The 22,335-nt window shown below is 32.0% G+C and overlaps 1 protein-coding gene across 1 annotated transcript in view; it reads left to right on the top strand.

The window, feature by feature from the left end:
• The window catches only part of Polr3A (RNA polymerase III subunit A), a 185,307-nt gene that overhangs the window by 141,954 nt on the left and 21,018 nt on the right, over positions 1 to 22,335 (top strand). Inside the window, exons 26-31 of the mRNA XM_090371374.1 lie at positions 5,881 to 6,036; positions 7,312 to 7,433; positions 8,884 to 8,969; positions 14,130 to 14,222; positions 17,079 to 17,174; positions 17,883 to 18,034. Coding sequence (XP_090227500.1) covers positions 5,881 to 6,036; positions 7,312 to 7,433; positions 8,884 to 8,969; positions 14,130 to 14,222; positions 17,079 to 17,174; positions 17,883 to 18,034 — 705 coding nt within the window. The remainder of the gene's footprint in view (positions 1 to 5,880; positions 6,037 to 7,311; positions 7,434 to 8,883; positions 8,970 to 14,129; positions 14,223 to 17,078; positions 17,175 to 17,882; positions 18,035 to 22,335) is intronic.

Genomic DNA, 22,335 nt, shown 5'->3' with positions numbered 1-22,335 from the left:
AAGTGCAATAAACCTTTCTACTATATAGAGGCCATGCCATGACTATGACTTCAAGTTGTGTCAATTTTCTTATTTGTTATTTATTTATGTTTTTTCAGTTGTGACACTTTTAATATAGGAAAGGTACAGAAAAATTAACATTTTGAAATAGTTTAGATAAAAATAGTGTATTTTGAAATGAACAATGTAACAAAAAAATGTAATTTTAGTTAAAAAAAAATACAATAATTCTCTTATTAATCAAAATAAGGTTTAAGCTGAAATAAAAAACTGTTTGTAGCTTTTAGGGATATGATTGGTTTCAATCAGGTCCAGGATATCTGATTTTTTTTTTTTTTTTTTTTTTTTTATCTGAAACTTGTATCTTCTTAGTGTATGCTGATTTCATTTCGATAGTTTTACCCTGTGACAACTGAAGTCTCTTGTTAGTCACAATTTTTTTTTACAGTCTTCTTGCTCGTATGATGTTTTTATTAAGAATGTGCTGGGACTAATTTTTCAACCTTCAGTATCTTGATTTTGCCTAACTTTACATTTTCACTGTCTACCATCTTTGAGTTGTTGCCATAATGCTGACAAACATTTTTAAAATCGATGAAATCATCATGGGTATTTCAGTTACTCTGTACAGATTCCTCATGTCTTAACGTAACATACTGCTAAGGAATATAAATTGGTCCCGATTTCAATGCTTACTTTATGGATTTTTCTATCACAGAATGCACATTATCCCTTTCATTTTGCATATGTCCTGTAATTAGAAACTCTTGAGAATGGACTCAACTTGAATACTCAATGAAGATACAGCATGCACATACATGGCAACAGTGAATTTATTCTTCTGTTGTCCACTGCAGTTGTCTGAGTAGAAGGTAATCTCAAGATCAGTACTATTCACGGATCTGGCAGTCTCTAAATATATGTAAATGCAAGTGTCTATATTTGTATGGTCCCCAGTTACCTTCATCTTCATGCCAGAAGAAACACTGTACTTTATCACTTTTAAATCTGAAATTGTAAAGTTATAGCAGTTTAATTTAGATTTGTAATAGAATAGGAAAATATCATCCCTATCACCCAGTCACAGTTTAAAAAAAGTGTTATTTTACCAGCACAATGAAGATAATCTTGTCATATACAACTCTGATGTGTCACTTTTCTACTGTAGGTAGCACTACTGGTTACACTACTGTAACCAGTGGTGCTACCTACTTAGTAGAAAAGCAACAACTGCATTCTACTGGCTCAAAATTGAAGTATAAATATGTAGTTTTTTCCATGATTTAAAGTTCAAGCTTGTGCATCCTGAAATTATATTAACTCAAATTTGCCAATTTGAGTTGTCACTTTTCCATACGATGTGCGATATGGCCATTACTAATAATAATACTAATATGTGATTCGACCTTGAAAATATTAATTATAAATAATGCAAAGCGCTAAGTGTGATATGACAGCTCATATGTATTAGTCGTGATCGTCTGAAAAAAAAAAAAAAACCAAAAAATGCCAACTCCATTAGATAAGAGAAATAGAAAAGAAACTTAATTTTTTATGGCAACAGTTTAGAACTTAGGCCTAGGCAACTTTCCCCCCCCCCCCTCCTTTCTCTTTCATCAGTCACTTTTAAAGGCATAAATTTTTTAAGTTACTTCATTAAGAAAGTGAAAAATTTTATTCTTTTATTGCAGTATAAAAGTTTATTTAACCCTTTTTAATATTAATTAAATATTAGTGAATTAGAGCAAAATTGTCAAAAAAATGGAAACCAGAATTTAAAAAATTAATAAAAAATTGTAAAACTGGTTAAAAAATAAACCTGTTATTTTTTTGAAGCAATAATATGTTCTACCCTACATCATCAACTTCTGGATCAGAATTCCACTACATCATTAACTTCTGGATCAGAATTCCACTACATCATTAACTTCTGGATCAGAATTCCAGAGGATTTCTTGAGTTTCAGCTTTTATAAGCCAAAATTTGACAATAGCGGCTGACAGATACAATATTTAAATAAACTCCAATTTTCATGCTGCCATCTATTAAAACTGTGTCTAATATTAGTTGGAAACAGATAAGAGATGGCAGCATGTACTAGATAAACTTCAAGACAATTCATACATGAGATGGCACTTGCTTAAAACATACTTGAAATGACCCTGAAAAAACAAATCTACCCATGGTAAAGTTAATATAAAAGCCTTTTTAATAAATTAAATTTAATTATTAAATTTTCAACCTGTTATTGACTCAATTTATTAATATTTACTGCAATTTCTAGCAGCTCTTAACTAATTTGCCAAATCATCATAAGTACTAGAGTATAAGTTGAGAAATTTTTGGATGTTTTCAAAAAAGTACAGGGTCACCTTATGTTAAAAATATAGGTATTAGCGATATTGTCAAGAAACCTTAGACTTGTTACACCAACCAAAAACAAAAGTAATAATTAATTTTAAAAAATAACAAAATTAAATTACCTTTTATTACTTGAAATATTTTTAAAATTATTTTTTAATGTTACTGGGAAAAATTCATCTTGTTCTCAGTTATTTCAAGAGTGAGTGCAGTACATATCAGTGTGATGCATGTGTAGATAATTGCATACTTCTTGCTACTAATTTTTGTTGTGTAGTTTTTCAAACAATTTCAAAACAGTTTTAAACAGTTGCTTAATCAATTAATCATAAGGTAAGTGATAAACAGTATCTTTGATTTTATAAAATATATTGATATAAATATTCCATTTATCCCAAATATTCCATGGAATATTTATGGAATCAGTATGTTTTCTGACTTCCTGAGGTCCAAAACTAGAGGTCAGTTATACTTGAAGTTTACTTGCACTTGACTAGCTATGATAACATTTGTCAGTGCATTGACCATAAATGGAAACACCAACATTTCACATGCTCCATTGTGCTTTGTATTTCAAACCTTTTGAAAGCTCAGATAATGTTTTCAGCTGATCTGCATGTTTTTCTAAGGCCTCATTCCCAGAGAAAAATTCACTGGATTGACTTTTCAAAGTTGATGTTTCATTTTAAATGATTTTACTAGCTGGCATAACTCTAATCAGTCTGCTTTATCCTTGAAGCTGTTATTTCAGTTTATTTTGTTGCTCTGTGATGTTTATTAAAAACAAGACAGGATCCAAATAGTTTTAAGACAACATTTTAGTTAGGTCCATAATATAAATGAACTTATTTCATCTTTGAATTCTGGAATTCCAGACATTTTCCATTGCTTAATCATCTTAATTATAAAAACAGATTTCTGTATTCTGAATCAGATTTGTTCAGGTATCCTCAAAACGTATTTTTGCACAAGTATCAAGGATCAAATGAAATCCACGTTTTGGGTTTTTATTGAAACACTCATAATTGAATATATAGTTTAATTTTGATAATGATTTTCTTGTTGAATAATTTAAAACAAATAAAAAAAAAAAGAAAAAAAAAGAGAATAGTCAGTATTTTAATTTTCCCAGCTTTTGCTGCAAAAATATTGATTCCTGTTTTCTGAAACAATTGTCTTTGCTTTATCATCATTGGCCAGATGTTCTTGTTGTCTGGATGACCATGTGTGTGTGAAATACATTTTGTCCAAGAGCTGTAAATTACATCTTTGTTCAAAGTATGCATTTATGGATGCAGTGTGGTCACTAGCTTATTATTAGACCAAATTAGATGTTTCATCTAATTTGGTCTAATAATAAGCAGGACAAGGTGCATTGTAAGAAACTATTGTATTTGTTTAAAAAGATTTGATTTTTTTTATTAAGTTGGATTGGTAATGCAGATGAAATTTCTGTTTACATTGTGCTGGGAAATATTAGTGATTGTTGGCTGTTAAATGAAAACAGGAATTCCATCTGCAAGTATCATATACAAGCCACTGTATCCACTGGTATCTGTTCTTACAAAACATACCACCAAACCTGTTCATGCTCAGAAATTTCAAAATAATAATAGTACCCATATTGTTTATCAGTTCATCATCATCATCACGAATTTGGTCTGGCTTAGGTCTTTTAAGACCTGTTCCGCTGTAGCTCTTGGAGGTGGTCTTGATCTCGCCATTGTTGTCTTGGTCGACCAGCATCTCTCTTGCCTGTAGGTTTGTAGTTAAAGGCTAATTTTGGGATCCAGTCTGGGTTTATTCTTTCTATGTGGCTGATCCATTTTTCCTGATACCGTTTTATGTCATTTACTATGTTATCTACTTTTAATTTTTTGCAGTTATCTAAATTTCTTTGGTGGTCTAGTCTTGTAAAGCCTAATAATGTCCAAAAATCTCATTTGTGCTGCTTCTAGTTGGTGTGCATCTTTCTTATTTATGACCCAAGTCTCACAGCTGTAGAAGAGGGCTGGTTTTGAAGTGATGTTGTGCAGTCATAATTTTGTTTCAGTTGTAATTTGTTTTCCGAAGTGGTGTTTAATCGTTCCATTCATTTTATTATATTTTTGTAGTTTAGTGTGGATGTCTTTCCCTTCATTTGATATTAAATTTCCCAAATAGGTGAAGTGAAATATTTGTTCTATTATTTTATCATCAATAACAATTTTGACTCTTTGTATGCTTTTTCCACATAATCGTATTGATTTTGCTTTTGAGGTGGAGATTTTCATCTCATACTTTTTACCTATTTTATTCAGTTCATTTGCTGCTATCTGTAGTTCATCTTCGGATTTCGCAATTATAACTTGATCATCAGCATATAATATAGTTTGGATTTTATTCCTGTTGTTCAACTATATTCCATTGTTAATTGTTTGTTTCCATTCTTTAAGAATTTTATTGATATAGATATTAAATAAATTTGGTGATAGTCACATCCTTGTTTGACTCCTTTATTGGTGTTAATTGGGTCTGATAGTTGGCCATTAGAATATTTTATACAGACTTTTAAGTTTTTATATAGGCTTTGCATTGCTTTAAGTACAATATTACAATAATAACCTGGGACAAAAAAAAAACAAAAAATTGGAATAACTGACAGTGAACTTGCTAATAAGAGACTGACTATTTATTGTGTGGAACCGAAGGTTGGTATTTAAAAGTCTTTTAAAGAAAGTGGATGTTGTTAGAATAACATCTAATATTTGCAAAATAAATTTCAAAACCGCCTCGGATAACTACAAGGGTCTCGTAAATATTGAGAATGTTTTTCTTCAATAACAGTATTAGTGAAGGAAAAACTTTGAAATAAGGACAATGATTTTATAGTTATTCCAGGTGATATGAAAAGCAATCTCAAAGAATAGTAATAGGGCTACAGAACTAACAGGATTGAACGTTGTACAGGACAGTTGGGTTGCCATAGTTATTAGGGCTGCTTGGAGCATTCAGTGGACAATCTGGATTCTCCTAGAATCATGTTACCTTCACACTGGGTGCGTGTTAAGACTATAATTCGTATTTGCCTTTGTGAGCTTTTGTAGTTATAACAGGGTTTGGTTCACACATCTTCAACTTTGTTATTAATGTTAAATTTGATTAATGTTTAATTATGTTAATAATTTAGTTAAGCATCACTTAACACTTAGAAAGTGAGCTAGAAATGAGCTTGCGAATATCTTTTAATTTTTTTTTTGCTAATAATCTGAAGCACGTGTGAGATTAGAACTGTGATCTGTTCATCAATTCTATAAAAGTGCTAATAAAATAATCATTCTACTTAATGCTGGAAAGAGTGCTTCCCTTCTTTCAAATCAAGCTCCCTCCCCATTGTTTTTGAAATTAAAGAACTGTTAGAGTTTTTCTTGATTTTCGGAAAGTGTGGTATAAAATGGTATAAAATATGGTATTTATATCAATTTCACTTTAGTTGTGAAATTAAGACTGTTGCCTTATTATTACCTTTTTTTTTTTAAGTCCCTTGAAGACCTTTGTTCTCACTATGATATGACTGTACGTACTTCTACTGGAGATATTGTTCAATTTATTTATGGAGGAGATGGATTGGATCCTGCTGCCATGGAAGGAATGGATAAACCAGTGGACTTTAAAAGAGTTTTTGATTACATTCGAGTAAGGGCCTAAATATATTTGAGTTTCATTTATTAATTTATTTATACAAGGGATGGTCAATAAGTATTTACTCTCACCTACAAATATTTGAGTTAGGGATTTCATACTATATGAATATAAATACACTAGTAAGTCTTATAAGTTAATGTATTTATTTGTTTTCCTCAATCCATTGGTTACTGAACTAGAGCTATGAATATACTGAGAGGTGTAATGCTGGAGAAGGTTGAGCTGATTTGTTATAAAAGATGTCATATTCTGCAAGGGAAAGAAGTGAAACAAATCTGTAAGGCAATGAAAGCTGTATTTGCCCATCATGTGAGACTATGAAAAATTGGAAAAGACTTCTCAGATGTTGGCGAAGAAGTGTGCATGATGGCCTAAGAGAATGAAGACTCATCTTAGTCACAGACCCCTACCATATTAAAGTGGAACAGCTAGTCCTTGGAGACAGATCCATTGGTCTGTTTGAATTGTAATGCATGAATTCTTGCATATGTCTAACGTGGTAGCTTTATGGGTTCCAAGATTGTTGAAACCTCCCCAAAAGCTCCATAGAAAAATGCATTTTCTATTGCTTCTGGAACTGACAATGTGACCTTGTTGGATGCAGGAAGCTATCCAAAGGTGTTCACCTCCTAGTCAACAATGCTCCTGCTTGCAAGGCTGCTCTTAAAGTGACTTTGCAATCAGATGTGGCTTTGAAAATCTGCAGCATCCATTTTATTCTCCCAGACTTTCCACTTCAGAGTTCTTCCTCTTCCATAAAATGGAGAAACCATTATGAGCCACAGATTTATGACTGATGAGGGGGTAATTAACGAAGTAGAAGCCTGGTTTTTTGTGTAAAATGAAGAGTTCTATTCAAGAAGTATGTAAGAGTCTATCCACAGATGGGGAAAAATGTGTAGCTCTAGAAGGTAGTTCCATAGAGAAGGATGAAATTGCTAGCCAAGTTTCAAATCCAATTCAAATATTTCCAGGTGAGGGTAAATACTTCCCTCTCATAATATTTTGCTATCAATAAATTGGTAGTAGTAGTGTTTTTTTCATTGTGCACGTGCATACATACATGTGCACAAGAAAAAAAAAACTACGTATACATTATCATTTGGTCCCCTCCCACTTCCACAAACAGGTTAATATTTAAATTGTAAAACTAAAATTTGGTAGGTTAAATGAAGGGGAGGGGAACGTTAAACTATCAGTGCAGTCTGTACTCAGTGGATTAATGATTTGTTAAGTCATTTACTGAATACTTTGTATAATTTTCAGATAAAATATCCATGTAAAAAGGAAAGTACTTTAGATGAAAGAATGATTCAGCAGGTTGCTACTGAAATATTAGAGAGTGAGAGCTACAAGGTGTGTGCTGAAATGTTCCGCAAAGAATTAAAGTAAGTCAAGTTTGAGTTATTTAAGCCTGGTAGTTTTAAAATCGATTTTCATAATGTTTTTTCACTTTAAACTTTTAACCATTAAATTTTTTTTTAAGCTTTTCACTCTCCTTTTTTTTTTGAAATTGTTTATTTATTTGGCATTGTTAGAGTAAGTTGTTTCTAAATAAACAATTTACTCTAAATTGTTTATTTACAGTTTCTCTAATTTTACTGTTTGCTTTTGCCATATTTTGGCTCTGTGCTGTAGCGTGCTGCACATTTGAAGTATAGTTATCCAATGTATTTTGTGATATACACAATATCAGAATTATAGTCTCTCTTCAATCACTTTTAAATTATTATTTTTGATTTTGACTACAGTCCATTATCTCCCTTGCCAGTTATTGGTTCTACTTCCTTTATGTTCTGTCTCATATTATATATTCATGCTATATTGATCTCTACTGCTTTGAGCAAGTCCATATAGGCACTGTATTTGTATTTTATAATGCAGTTTCTTTTTCATATTATTCTCTTTTAATTTTTTTAAGAATAATGTTTATATATTTTAAGAATATTATATATGTTGAATAGAATAACAAAGAAGTGAAAACAAGAAGGCATAAAAATGGAAAAAAGAGGAAGTAGTCGAATGCAGTCAAAGGCAGCAAATGCTAACCTATGCAGAACCTTTCTAACCTATGGGCTTTTACATGCATGTGCAAACACAAATAATCCCTATTTAAGTTTCATGCTCTCACCCATATTTGGTAATTTTCGTTCCTGTGATCACAACATATGGTCAAAAAGCATTGTCAGCTTCAGGAAGGAAAATTGTTTTGGAATTTTTTTGTTAAATTTCTTTTAATTAATTTTTAATTGCATTAGATTGATTTTTAATTGCATTCAATTGATTTTTAATTATTTTTTACTATAATGTAAGATTTCCGCTTTTTTTCATTTTAATTGCTGGAGAGTATCATATGGAAGTGTTCTATGTATTATATTGAAGTAAACTTATCTTATTATTTTATAAATATTTTAATGCATTGCTTTTTTGACTTTGGATGTATTGTATTCATTCCAAGCTTAAAAAATTAGTTTAATGCAAATCGGCAATTTTTAATTTAGAAATTTACTTTTTCATTTTGTGTGATGCTCAGCTTGCCAATGCTAATAAGTTCACTTTTGTAGTTTGGCTTATAGGTGATGGAAAGAGAGGGAGAGAGAGTGTGAGAGTATGTGTAGTGAGGTTTTGAAATTTTAGGTAGCATCATAGCAAATTTGAATGTGTGTGTGTGTGTGTGTGTGTGTGTGTAGTGAGGTGTTTAAATTGTAGTTAGCATCATAGCAAATTTAGTTCCTGACAACGTTCAGTATTTCATATTGCCATAAATGATTAAAGGCTACATTTATTGTGATATGTGGAAAAAATATATATTTCCACTTTTTACTTTTTATTTTATAGAGATTTCGTTTTTGGGTATACACTTCGTGTAGAAAAAGTGAGAAAGCAGTTCAGAATAGCAGAGTTAAAAAAAAGAGTCCCTCCAGGTAATTTATTTATTACTTGTTATTGAATATAAAAATCACTATTCATATTTTGAATAAATCAAAACAAATTTTGATTTGTTGAAATGATTAATTTAAATGGTTTAAACCATTAAGTGAATCCTTAATTAAATTAGCTTTACTTAATTGTACAGAGTTAGAAGTTTTTGCAGAAAGGCTTTCTGTTGTTGAGATTCGTGACAGATATGATAATTTCAGATCTAAGTCATTACTTCCCTGAGAGTGCTCTCTCTCTCTCTCTTGTGTGTGTGTGTGTGTGCATGCGTGCGTGAGCGAGCTCTGATTGCCTGTGGTGAGCAGCCAGATGTATATATGTTATACCCAGTGCCCATTGCATCTGTTAAAATGTTGAAAAGGTTTTATTTGGTAATGGCATTTTCAGAAACTCTGTTGTATATTAATTTAATCTTCAAGTCTTGGAGATGGAATTAATGTGTTTGATGAGGAATGAATCAGATCATTTTCTGTAAATGATACAGTAGTGGAGCCTATTATTTAAGATTTACATTGTCGCTGAAGTCCTCCATATTTGGACAGTGACTGCTAATTTTTCAATGATGTCACATTAGGTGATTCTGGCTATTGGAACCGATTTGCCATTTGTGATGAAGCAGTCCGCTCTTGCCTTCTGGTAACTAAAATGTTGAGAAATGGCAGCTACTTCTCTTTTGCATATACAGCCACTTGGGTTACTGTGCTTAAGTGTTTCTCTAGATTGATTTTGTGTTAAAATTTTCTAAATCCAGTATGAAAAATTAAGTCTGATATATAGGTTTATATATCCTGTCTGTTCACAATAAAATTGTGAATATTTCTCATTGAATTTTTTTATTTTTAAGCAAATACAAATAAAATACTTTTTCTAATGATGACATTGCTTTTCAGAAATTTGTGTAAATTAAAATAAATGTAAGAAAAATACCATTTCTGGCACCACTGTTTACAGTGTAATTTAATACTGCTTCTGAAATCATAATATCAGTATGGCATTAGCAGTTGAAAATGGGGCAAGAAAGCAAGCTTATACAGCATCAGCTAAAAAAACCACCTCTCACTTCACTCATTCATTCCCTCCAGTAGTTTGTTTAGTTCTTCCTTAAATTTATTTAAGATATCAACTTCCATGACAACAGTTGAAAGTTTATTTCAGCAATCAACCACCTGCTGGCTAAAGGCAAGCTTCCACACATCTATTCTGCAACCATCCTTTCTCAATTTGAATTTGTGCTCCCTGTGTGTGGTCTGAGCAAGGGGAAGATTGCCATCAGCATTGAGCTTGCTCAATTCATTCAAAGCTTTAAACACCTCAATCAGATCACCTTGCAGGTGCCTAGTCTACAGCTGAATTTCAGCCATAGTCGAAGACGCTTGGGAAATGGGGTGTATTTCAGCCAAAGGAGCATTGGTTGTCGACAGAGCTAGGGGTTTCTGGAACCAGAAGTGGCTAGAGAGCTTATGAATATGTTCATCCGGTTGATATAGCATTAATAGGGAAAAGGATTGCTTCATTCATCCACTTTTTGAGTCCCTCATTTTTGGGAGGGCATGAGCGGTTTAGAATGGTTCATCCCCAAGCTTCTTCCAGTTCCAGTATACGGGAAGTTAGTAATGCTCATGTGTTGTAGTGGCTTTGTGGCACATGAGCATTGTGTTGAAGCAGCCCACTCTGCCTTCTGGTAACTAAAATGTTGAGTAATGGCTCAACAATATTGAGCTATCCAACAATATATATATATATATATTGTTGGATAGCTTGTAACCATTGCAGCTGATGAAGGCAGCTGTTGCTGCTGTGGGGGTGGGGGGTTACCTTATATCTTTTATACTATCTTTATACCTTTATTTTTATTTGAACCTTTACTACACCCCAATTTTGCATATGACTTGAGTACCTCACAGAAGAAATCGGGGTCTACGGAGTTTCTATATTGAGTATATTCCTCCTTTGGATTTGGCTGGGTGTTCAAAATGACTAAGCACAACTTCATTTAAGGTTATATACAAAATTGTTTATTACACATATTTACATAAAGGAAATTGATCAATATTTAAGCACATATTACAACTTGATAGCACAATCTATATGGTACATGGTATGGATTAATTGGTCATGTTACTTTACATTCATGCACATCACCTTTCTCTTTACCACAAGGCTATTAACACTTCCATGAATTTAATTTATTCTAATTTCTCTAAAGTAAATCAGATTTTTTTTTCTAATGGATCAAACTCAGTTTCCACATTCAAATCTTCTTTTTATACAATACTTCTTTCTTATTTAGCAATACTAATGACAAACCTTCTCTAGCTAGATTTACCTTGATACAATTGAAACCATCTTTTAAACTAGCATTAATCTTATTTATTTGGTTTATACCAGCACTAGACAAAAAAACTTCTGACTTGGTCACCACATTACATCTGGATCATCATATATGATAGCATTCATCTATATTATCCCCTTTAATTACCCCATCCAAATTTTTTTTTACTTTACATCCATTTATTCAACAGTAAATTCACCATATCTATATATTCTCCATTCATTACTTTATTCCAACAACATTATTCTACTCATCTACATTTACATGCATACACCTTACTGTATATTTCCCATAAGACCACCCCTAATAATTCTCTTATCTTTTTTCTACAGTCCTTTAAATTTGTAAAGGAGTACTTATATATACAAGGCACTTACTTCTAGTGACTGGCAGGACGTCTCCGTTAGGGCCTTCCGTTTTTCTTTATTTGGGACTGCTATCCTCCGCCATCTAGAGCAACATCTTAAACATCTTACGGCTTCCGGGGAAATATCGTGCAAACTGTAGGACTGCTACACAGCTTTCAGGATCTGCTACTCTGCCTGTCGGATATGCTCCTTCTGTTCCGGGGCTGCTACTTCTATTCCAGGCCTGCTATTTGCCTTCCAAGACCTTTCCTGGGTATCATAGCCTTCATCGGTGGACCTGGTCATCTGTGGGAATCTCCTTCTCTCACTTTACTAATTTTTGCAAACTCCCTGACATTCTGATAACCTCACTTTTTCATTATTTCTCGCCGACCACCTCCTCACTATACTTCTCTTAAAAACCCCTTCATCCTTTTTCTCTGATAGGTTCTCCCTTAATTTTATCGCGCTCTCTCTTTTTGTTCCCCCGAACTCTATACTGCCCCTCAAGACTGGCATGCCTCCATTCGGGAGGCATGCCAATCCTCCTCTTACTATTTAAATTTACGTTCCGTTTCATTCGCTAATACCTATCTCCCAAGCTGTCTCCTTATCGCACATTTTTTAAAATTTTTTCCCAGGCAGCATACCCCTTTGATGTCCACCGGCCACCCCCACAAACCCTCATTTTCATTTCGCACTTTGCCTACTAAAGTATCGGAAAACTCGCGTCACAGCCAGTCTGACGCTGGTTTAAATTTGGAACCGAACACTGGACATGCACCCACTTCCTGTTTTGGTCCAAAGGCGTTACCGATCAAAGGAATCGGTCCGTCTAATCCAGTCTCCCGTCCTATTGTTTGTTCTCGAGCAACCATTTTCATGCCTATTCACAAATGGCCCCCGTTACCTAGTCCTGCTGTCCCCACTTGCTATCTTGTATTATGGGAGCTGATACTTTATCCCTTTCTACTATTAATTCTCATGCTTGACCCATCCCATCACTAAATCTAACTTTCTTTTCATTTAATCTTACCTTGCAAAAAAACTCAATATCTTTATTTTATTTAATTTGTAACATTTTTCATCTTTACACCATCACTGTATGTAACATTATTCTATAAATCTTACTTCGCGAAAAACAACCCCAATATCTTTATTTAAATTAACTTGTAAGATCTTACATCTTACACTGCCTTCATCAGCTGCAATGGTTAGCTTAAAACCACTATACAAGAGCTTTCGGCAGCAACAGCTGCCGAAAGCTCTTATATAGTGGTTTTAATCTTTTTAGTGATTTTATTATTGTAACATACATTATTTTACTTTATTTTAATTGTAGTTTTTTGAATATACTTTTATATTTTTATAGTATATCTTATTTTATTTTATTGTAAATAAAGTTATATATGCAGTCTTGAGTCAGTGTTTAGTGGCATTAAAAATGAATTATCGAGTTCCTGACTTCGGAGACCTTTTTAATGAATTGCAGTGTGATTTACAATTTCAATGTGGGGGGGGGGTGGATACTTGACATTATGAATGGCTTAAGTGGCATTCCCTCATGGAGATGTGGCTTCACACACATGCGCGCGTGCGCGCACATACACACAGCTGGATGGTGTTTTTCTGTTTAATAGATTGCTACCACTCTAGTCTCTCTGTTTCTCTGTCGAGTTTAGTCTTTCTGTTGATAAAGATAGAATACTGTTGTTGAAAGCTGTCACAGTTTAACTTGAGTATTTTTTCGAATGTTTTGCTTTAATGCAAAAGTTTCTAATTGTAGATAGTAATTTTAATTGCAAGTTTAGCAGTTTTTATTGTAAATATTATTTATGTGCACTCTATATTTTAGTGACTGATTAAAATATTATATCTTCCAATTTGTCTCCCTAGTCTGATCAGTGAGTGAAAAAATCTTAATGTATCCAGTTCTTGACCTCATTGTTGTTTCAGTATTTACTTTATTGTCAGTTGCATGTAGTATATTTCAAACTTTATCATTTGTTTGCTCAATAATTACCAGTTTAATGAAATTTTAATAGCAGAACTAAAGATAAGATATATCTTAAAAGGTTGAGTTATTTTAGGTTATGCGTTATAACTAGATGGGCAGTATGGCTGAAGAGTAGAAAAGTGTTTTATACCATTAAGGATACAGTTTTAACCTCCCAAATGCTTAACTGCAGATTGATTGAAAAAAGTATTCATAAAAAAATATTTCCGACCTCCAAAAAATAATTTATGGTTGAATATAATCCATAATTATATAGAAATAGAATCATGAAAATTAATTTTAAAAAATTCTTATTATTATTTGTATAACAAAGTATTTTTCAAGCTTGTCTAAAATATACTGTATTACTTCCATGTAGTATATTTTTACTTTGTTTATATTTGATTACATTTTATAAAAGTCATTTATATTTTATAGAAAATATTGAAATAATTGTTGAAATTAATTTCAGTTCTGAACCAGCTTGAAAGAGTAACTGTTACTCAACTACAACATTTTTTTGACATCTGCAAGGAGAAATACCTAAGGGCTGTATTGGAACCAGGTAAAATTTTCAGTAGCAGATATTTTGTATTTTTAATTTCAGATTGTCTAGCTCTTCCTTGAATTTATTCAAACTACCCACCTGTACAACACCATATGGCAGTTTGTTCCAACAATCAACTACCTGCTGGCCGAAGGCAAATTTCTGCACATCGACCCTGCAATTAACCTTCCTGAGTTTGAATTTATGCCTCCCATCATCTGAGCAAGAGAAAGGATTCTATCACTATTGAGCTTATTCAATGCTGATAGAATCCTTAAAACCCTTAAACATCCCAGTCCAATCTCCTTGCAGGTCCAGGCACTGCAGTTTGCAGAGCTGATGCCTTTCCTGATAAGAGTACCTTTTTTTTGTTCCTTTCACTAATCTCATTGCTCTCCTCTGCACCCATTCCAACAGACCCATGTGCTTCCTAAAATAAGGCCACAGACCTGTATGTGGTACTCAACATATGGCCTGAACATTGCTGTATAACAATGGGATAATCACTCCTTATCCCTGCTGGATATCATTGGCAAAACCTCACAAGCTGTCCTGGCAGCCTGTCTGCACTGCTCAGAGAATTTAATATCTGATTGCACAATTACCCCCGAATATTTTTTGATTCTCCCCTTCCCTGAATGCGTTACCACTGAATTGGTACATTAATCTTGGATTGCTGTTCTCCATATGAAGTATGTTGCTTTTGTCAATATTAAACTTCAATTGCCACTTCTCAGTTATATTTGGCAAGGTACTAATTTGCTGAGTACCAAAAAAGTACATTGTTAAGTATAACCAAATTGTATCATTAATTTTCTGCATTTATTTCATGATAATTAGTGTTTCTTTTTCTATAGTAGTCCTGGATACTTTATACTTTGCACATATTTTCTCCATAATGCCAGTGGTTAGTAGAAAATTTGATTAATTTTTTACATGTTTTATTATTTTCTTCATCATGCACAGTAGATCTGGTATCACTGTTATTGAATGCATATTATACATGAATAATCTGATAGGAAAAAATTTACATCATTGCTTGTTCTTTGATTAGTGAATCATTTCTGTATGCTTTTAAGGTATAAGGTATGTTCTGTACACAGCTTTGAAAGCTATATTGTTTAGTGTTTCAAGTGTAAGAGAATTGCATAAGATATTTCTACTGCTTTTTTACCTTTTTAACTGTTTAAGATTATTTATAACCCTGTTTTTTCTGTCAATTTGAATTGGTAATTTCTTCCAGTGATTTTCCTGAGTATCTCTCCTTTTCTTATCTTTGCAGGACTTGATACTACAGAACTACATTAGCCTTAGTAATTTGTTTTTATTCATTCTGTTTCTCCAAATATATTTTCTAATTATTTTTTTATGTTATTCTACACTCTTTGTCTGTTGATGTAGTCCAGTTTAGTGAATCCCAACAAAGGCCTCAAAAATGATCCATTTCTGAGAGTCCATCCTTTTTAGGATGCTGACAGCACCACCATTTGAATTATATTTTTTGTCCATCTTGCTGTAGTTTCTTATATAAAAGAAAAGCTTACCCCGTAATACTGATTTTATTATTTTTAAATTAATGGGCTTTGGAAACTGTAACACAAATATTTGTATTATTAATTTCCATTTTAAAGAAAATATTAATCTTTTTTTTTTAAATTTTTAAATAACTTAATTACTTATTAGAATATATTTTTTAAATGAAATATTGCCTTTATGTTCATGTAGTCACTACACGAATAGGTTATCTGACTCAAGCCAAAAAGAACTACAAGTTTATTATGATATAAAGAGTTCTTTTCAGTTTTAAATAATAATCAAGACCATGAATATTTTTTTTTTTCGAAAATGATACTATTTAAAAAAAAAAAGTCTCGTATTTAAAAAAGGTTAAAAAGTCTTAACCTGAATTGCTCTTGTGTTTTATGTAAAACTCAAATGATAATACAATCACATAGATAGAAGAGAAAGAATCTGTTTAATAACTTTTAAGCATAAGCAAAATTCTTATTCCTGTTTCTTATGTTTCTGTTGTCTTGTTATTTTGTAAAAAAAAAACATCAGTGATGTAGTTCTCTAAGGCTGTAATAATGCCATTTTTACATGGCAGATGATTTTGTGAGGAATAAAAATCTATTATACATTATTTATCATTCTTAAATACATGTTTGTTTATGATATTGGCTTTGAGTTTTGCATCTACAAAGATATATCATTTGAAAAGGGTTCAACTAGGAATCAAGTTCATAATACGAACCAGAATTTAATCATTTTAAATATGAAATTAATCGATACATTTGAACAGATGATCAACTGACACCGTAAATCAGGGAATTATAAGCCTAGCAGTTATAGTTGAGCCAGTAGTGTAATATATAAAAGAATTTAATGTGTGTTTTTGTTACTTTGGGCATATATGTTATCAAATCTAAATAGTTCCCCCCACCCCCAACTATTCAAATTTTCTTTTGACAGAAAATTTGAATGAAGTGACATAAATAGGAGATATAAATAAAAAAAAGCTGTCCCCAGAAGGAAACCTGCTGATTAAATAAACTAAACACTGAACATTAAACTGAAACCGTATTTTTGATCTTTATATCTTTAATTTGGTAATAAAATATTTTTAAAAATTTTATGTTATTGAAATACATTTGAGAATGTGTGCTGGTAAATGTTAGGAGTTAGTACTATAATCTTTAAGTTGAACATTCTTTAAAAAAAAAAAATATATATATATATATATATAAAGCAGTACTTTACTTTAGCTTTTACCTGGCAGTATTCTGCATTAAGTCAAGTTTTTACATATATTACTATTCAGCATTTTTTGCATTGTTTTTACATAAGTGAAGGGATTGCAAATTTCAATTTCAGGTACTGCTGTGGGTGCTGTATGTGCCCAAAGTATTGGAGAGCCTGCCACCCAAATGACATTGAAAACTTTTCATTTTGCTGGCGTTGCCTCAATGAGTATCCTTAATAACATTGTATTATAGAATTATTTGAATTAGATATTATTCGTTTTCTAAAATTTTCAGTATTTTTAAGTTATTGTGTTTGGATAATTACGAATGACATTATTTTGTTAATTGGTATCTTCAGATTTAAATTTTAATTAATTATTTTATTGCATCACATAGTATGGATATATAAGTTTCATTAGAAAATACATACTTGCAATATGTATTTAGTTTTTATGCAGAATTTTTATATATTTTACATAATGGGAAAATATTCTGCAGCTGAAGCAGCATTTGTAACTCTTTGTCTTGGATTTTGTGATTAATTAAGTAGCCAATGAAATAATAAAAATAAATATATCCCCATTTATGCTCTGTATGTCCACTGCTTCCAGCGGTGTTCACAACCCATTGTAACTGTTTTATACTGCAGTTGACATATCAATGCAATAGTTATCAATAGGTCATGCATTTTTTTTTTTTTAACCAGCATACGCTTCTTGATTAGACCCGGGTTCGAGCCCGTCACCACCAAATACAGAGGATGTGGAAAGGTCAGGGAATGACCACCGCATATCCCGGAGCAATATGGCCTTAGTTGCTAATGCTCCTAAAAACCAAATAACAACAACAACAACAGCATTTTTTAACCATAGCAATCCCAAATGTTATATATACATGTCAAATTGTAATTGTTTATCTTAATAATAATTGTCAGATATCACACAGGGTGTTCCTCGAATTAAAGAAATAATTAATGCTAGTCGTAAAATTAGCACTCCAGTTATCACTGCTGCATTGAATGTGGAGAATGATCCAGAATTTGCAAGACTAGTTAAAAGCCGTATTGAAAAGACACTTCTGAGTGAAGTAAGTGCATTTTGAATTTTTAATTAAGGCATTTAAATAGATTTTTGTCTCTAAGGTTCTTTGTGATTATGTTCTTGTTAAATTGCTGTTCATAATTTTTTTTTCCAGGTTATATTTGATATTGTGCATATTGAATATATAAATTTGATATTCATGTTGCTTCATGTTTATTATAAGATTATTATGTAATTTTAAGAAATATTGCCCAAGTTTGCATATATAATTTAATTGGCCTATGTGACAACTAAATTCTGTATTGCAATTGATGTTGCAGTATCAAGGTGAATGTATGATTTTGTTCTTGCTTTATAACTGTAAAACTGTATATGGTAAATGACTGAACTGTTCAGGGACAGATAGATAATTTTCTTACTGTATACTGTTCTTAAATTTGGGATCAATTTATTTCCCTTTTGTATAGATTGAAGTTGTTACTAGAATTAGTCTTGCACATTTCTTTGTGTGGGGTGTCTAGATTGTTTACTATCCATTATATTTTCAGTCTTTTCATATTTGTACAGCTTGTGATAAGTCATTTTATTATTTTGGCAAATTTACATAAGGAATCTTCTCTCTCCCAACTTCCTTCTGAAATATGATTTTTAGTATAGTTTTTTTTACTCAGCTCTGGAGTGCTGACATACAGAAATGAATTTCTCTCTTTTGTACTTATTTTGGATGATTTTATACCAATCATATAATAATCCCACATCTAAAACAGTTATTACTTGTAACACATTCTTGATTGGTTAAAAATAATGATGTTTTTGATTCATTTTAAGCAGTCCGTTTTTTTCATACCTTTGCCTTTTTACTTTATATTTTTAATACTGTGGCAATTAAAAATCAAAATGGTTTCATCTTCTGCAAGAAATTCCCTATAAAATATTATTTTGCTGTTAATTTTGGACCAAGCTGATGTACTCTGTTACCATACCACATAAATCTAGTGAAATAAAGGTAATCAATAAGGCACATGTTTAACTTTTCATATGAGGATCACCCAAATATTATCTACCTCAGTAATAAAGAAACAACATAGTCTAATTTTTTTCTTATTGTATGTGGGCTTGAAAAGTTAAACAACCAAAAATTATGCTGCCAGAATGACTATAGAAGGGATGTGCTAAGACCTTATTGAAGTTTTGCAATGGTAGTGTTAGTAGTTTTATAGGACATTTGTAGCCTAGCTTTGTTATATAGGTTTCATTTTCTTTTATTGCACTTGTGTTATTCTTAAGTTCATTTTCAAGAAATTACAATAAAGGTTCTATTCATTCTTTCATTTCTATAATCATTAGTTATAGGAACATATAATGTTGAAAAAATTGTGAGTAAAACTTTACTCGAGTGCTGAGTTTATACTCTTTTTTTATCATATTGATTGTATCTGTGCCTATCCAGTCCTTTGATTGATTAATTGTTTCTTGGTCATAGTGTTGAAGCTAGCTTTCATCCCAAAATGAAGGTTACCTCTTAAGAATTTAAAAAATTAGTTAGTGGTGTTCAGTCTTGTGAGGGAATTACACCACAATATTAAAAAATTAAAAATTGACTACAAAACAGCTACTAGATGTTTAATTATTAACATGAAATGAAATAAATGCTTTTTAATTATCATAAATTTCATACGTTTTATCTATAAATAAAGTGCCATTACTTTTTGAATAATGTTGTGGTTACAATTGACCTAGCTTAAACTTAATTTGCTCTAACTGTTATAATTAGTAGTCTTATGCTCTTATGTTAGGTGCAGAAAAGTGAGCCTGCCTGAATATCATTTTGACATAATGGAGTAATATTTACATCTGTATGTTCAGCATGCTTAAAGTGATAATTTATTATCATATTGATAACGAAGATTGAATAATCTTGCCATGTGATGAATACCTTTGTATTATGCACTGAGATAAGAAGAGGCTGGTAGTTGTTTTCATTTAGATTACTTCTATTTTGTGTTGAGAAAATTATAACCTCTTACTTTGTTTCCATTATATGATATTTTTGTTATAAACAAGGTAAGTTTTACTGTATGAAAATAAGCAGACACTTTTGAATAGGTGTGCCCCCTGGCTGATTTTACTGAATGTAAAATTTTACTGCTTTTCATATTTTTGAATATTCAGTTTAGTAAGCGTTCTCCAGTTTTAGACATACGAAAATCAATCTAGGCTTCAATCCAAGGCCACATTGCAACATCCCCTCTTCCACCGATGCATTATCCGTTTTCTTTTCTCTTGTTTTAAATTAAAACTTAAACATGATTCATGTTCTATGTCTCAGTTTCGTATTACTGTCAGTATTAGTAAATTAATCAGAGGAGTTTACCTCAATATAGTACGTGGAACACTTCCGTATGAAACCCTCCAGAAATTAAAACGGAAAAAACGAAAAAATCGACAACTTACCGGTACATTAAAGTAAAATATAAATAATTAAAATAAAATATAAATAATTAAATAATCAATTTAACACAATTCAAAATCAATTCAAAACAATTAAAATTCAAATTAACGCAATTAAAATTCAAATTAACGCAATTAAAAGAATCTAACGAAAATATTCAAAACGATTTTCCTTCCTGAAGCTGACAATGCTTTTCGACCAACTGTCGTGATCACAGGAATGAAAATTACCGAATCAGGCTAAACCTGCAACTTAAATAGTGATTGTGTCTTCGCGCATGCGCGTAAAGGTCCACGCATCGGAGATCAAATATGGCCGCCGAACATTAACAGAATTCTCGTGTAATTTAATTTCAACGGTTTCTGCAATTAATAGTCGCGTATAATTACGTTGAACGTTAAGTATTTTGGCCTCGTTAAATAAAAAAGTATGTTTTTCGTTAATGGCATGAAAGGCTAATTCTGACGCTGCTGAACGAGAAGCACGAACTGAGGCTTCGTGTTGATTTACACGAATGTTAAGAGAAAACCGCGTCGAACCCTGATAAGACGAGTCGCAATCACCGCAAGAAATGTTGTATACTAGATCATTAATTTGTGTTGCGAACGCGGAAAGAACCGAGCGATTGTTCAGTATAGTGTGTAACTTCCGTATAGGCCTAGCTATAATTTTAAATTCAGTATCTTTAAAGAATCTGTTAAGCTGTTTGTGCCACTGTTCAACATATGGGACAGAAATAAAGTATTTTTTGGTATTACTATTGTTGATTGGTGCAGTATTTTGTATCCTATCCTTAGCTTGTACCCTAATTCGATTTATTGTGTTAATGGGATAACCCCTGTTCAAGAATCTGCTAGTTAATATTTGTATTTCTGAGTCCAAAGCAGAATCCGTCGTTGAATATTTATAGGCATTTAGAAATTGATTAAAGATAATCGATCTTTTGTAGGTGAGCGGGTGGTAGCTATTATAATGTAGAAGCATACTGGTGTTTGTGGGTTTTCGATAGATGCTAAATTGTATTTTGTTTGAGTCCCGGGTAAGCGTGAAATTTAGAAAGTTTAATGACTTAGTATCTGTATCTTCCCTTTCCAATGTAAATTTGAGTCTAGAATGAATATTATTAAACGAATGTAAAATGTCTTGGATAGTACTACTATCGGTAATAACTAGAACATCGTCTAAATACCTCCCATAGTATGTGATACGGGGACGAAAAGATGTCAAATGATTGAGCAGATACATTGATTGAGCAGATACATTTGACATCTTTTCGTCCCCGTATCACATACTATGGGAGGTATTTAGACGATGTTCTAGTTATTACCGATAGTAGTACTATCCAAGACATTTTACATTCGTTTAATAATATTCATTCTAGACTCAAATTTACATTGGAAAGGGAAGATACAGATACTAAGTCATTAAACTTTCTAAATTTCACGCTTACCCGGGACTCAAACAAAATACAATTTAGCATCTATCGAAAACCCACAAACACCAGTATGCTTCTACATTATAATAGCTACCACCCGCTCACCTACAAAAGATCGATTATCTTTAATCAATTTCTAAATGCCTATAAATATTCAATGACGGATTCTGCTTTGGACTCAGAAATACAAATATTAACTAGCAGATTCTTGAACAGGGGTTATCCCATTAACACAATAAATCGAATTAGGGTACAAGCTAAGGATAGGATACAAAATACTGCACCAATCAACAATAGTAATACCAAAAAATACTTTATTTCTGTCCCATATGTTGAACAGTGGCACAAACAGCTTAACAGATTCTTTAAAGATACCGAATTTAAAATTATAGCTAGGCCTATACGGAAGTTACACACTATACTGAACAATCGCTCGGTTCTTTCCGCGTTCGCAACACAA

Source organism: Mastigoproctus giganteus, chromosome 4, assembly GCF_048544385.1.
Source record: "Mastigoproctus giganteus isolate SK-2022 chromosome 4, ASM4854438v1, whole genome shotgun sequence".
In the NCBI taxonomy this organism is placed as follows: domain Eukaryota; kingdom Metazoa; phylum Arthropoda; class Arachnida; order Uropygi; family Thelyphonidae; genus Mastigoproctus; species Mastigoproctus giganteus.
This window is presented reverse-complemented; position numbering and strand designations above follow the sequence as displayed.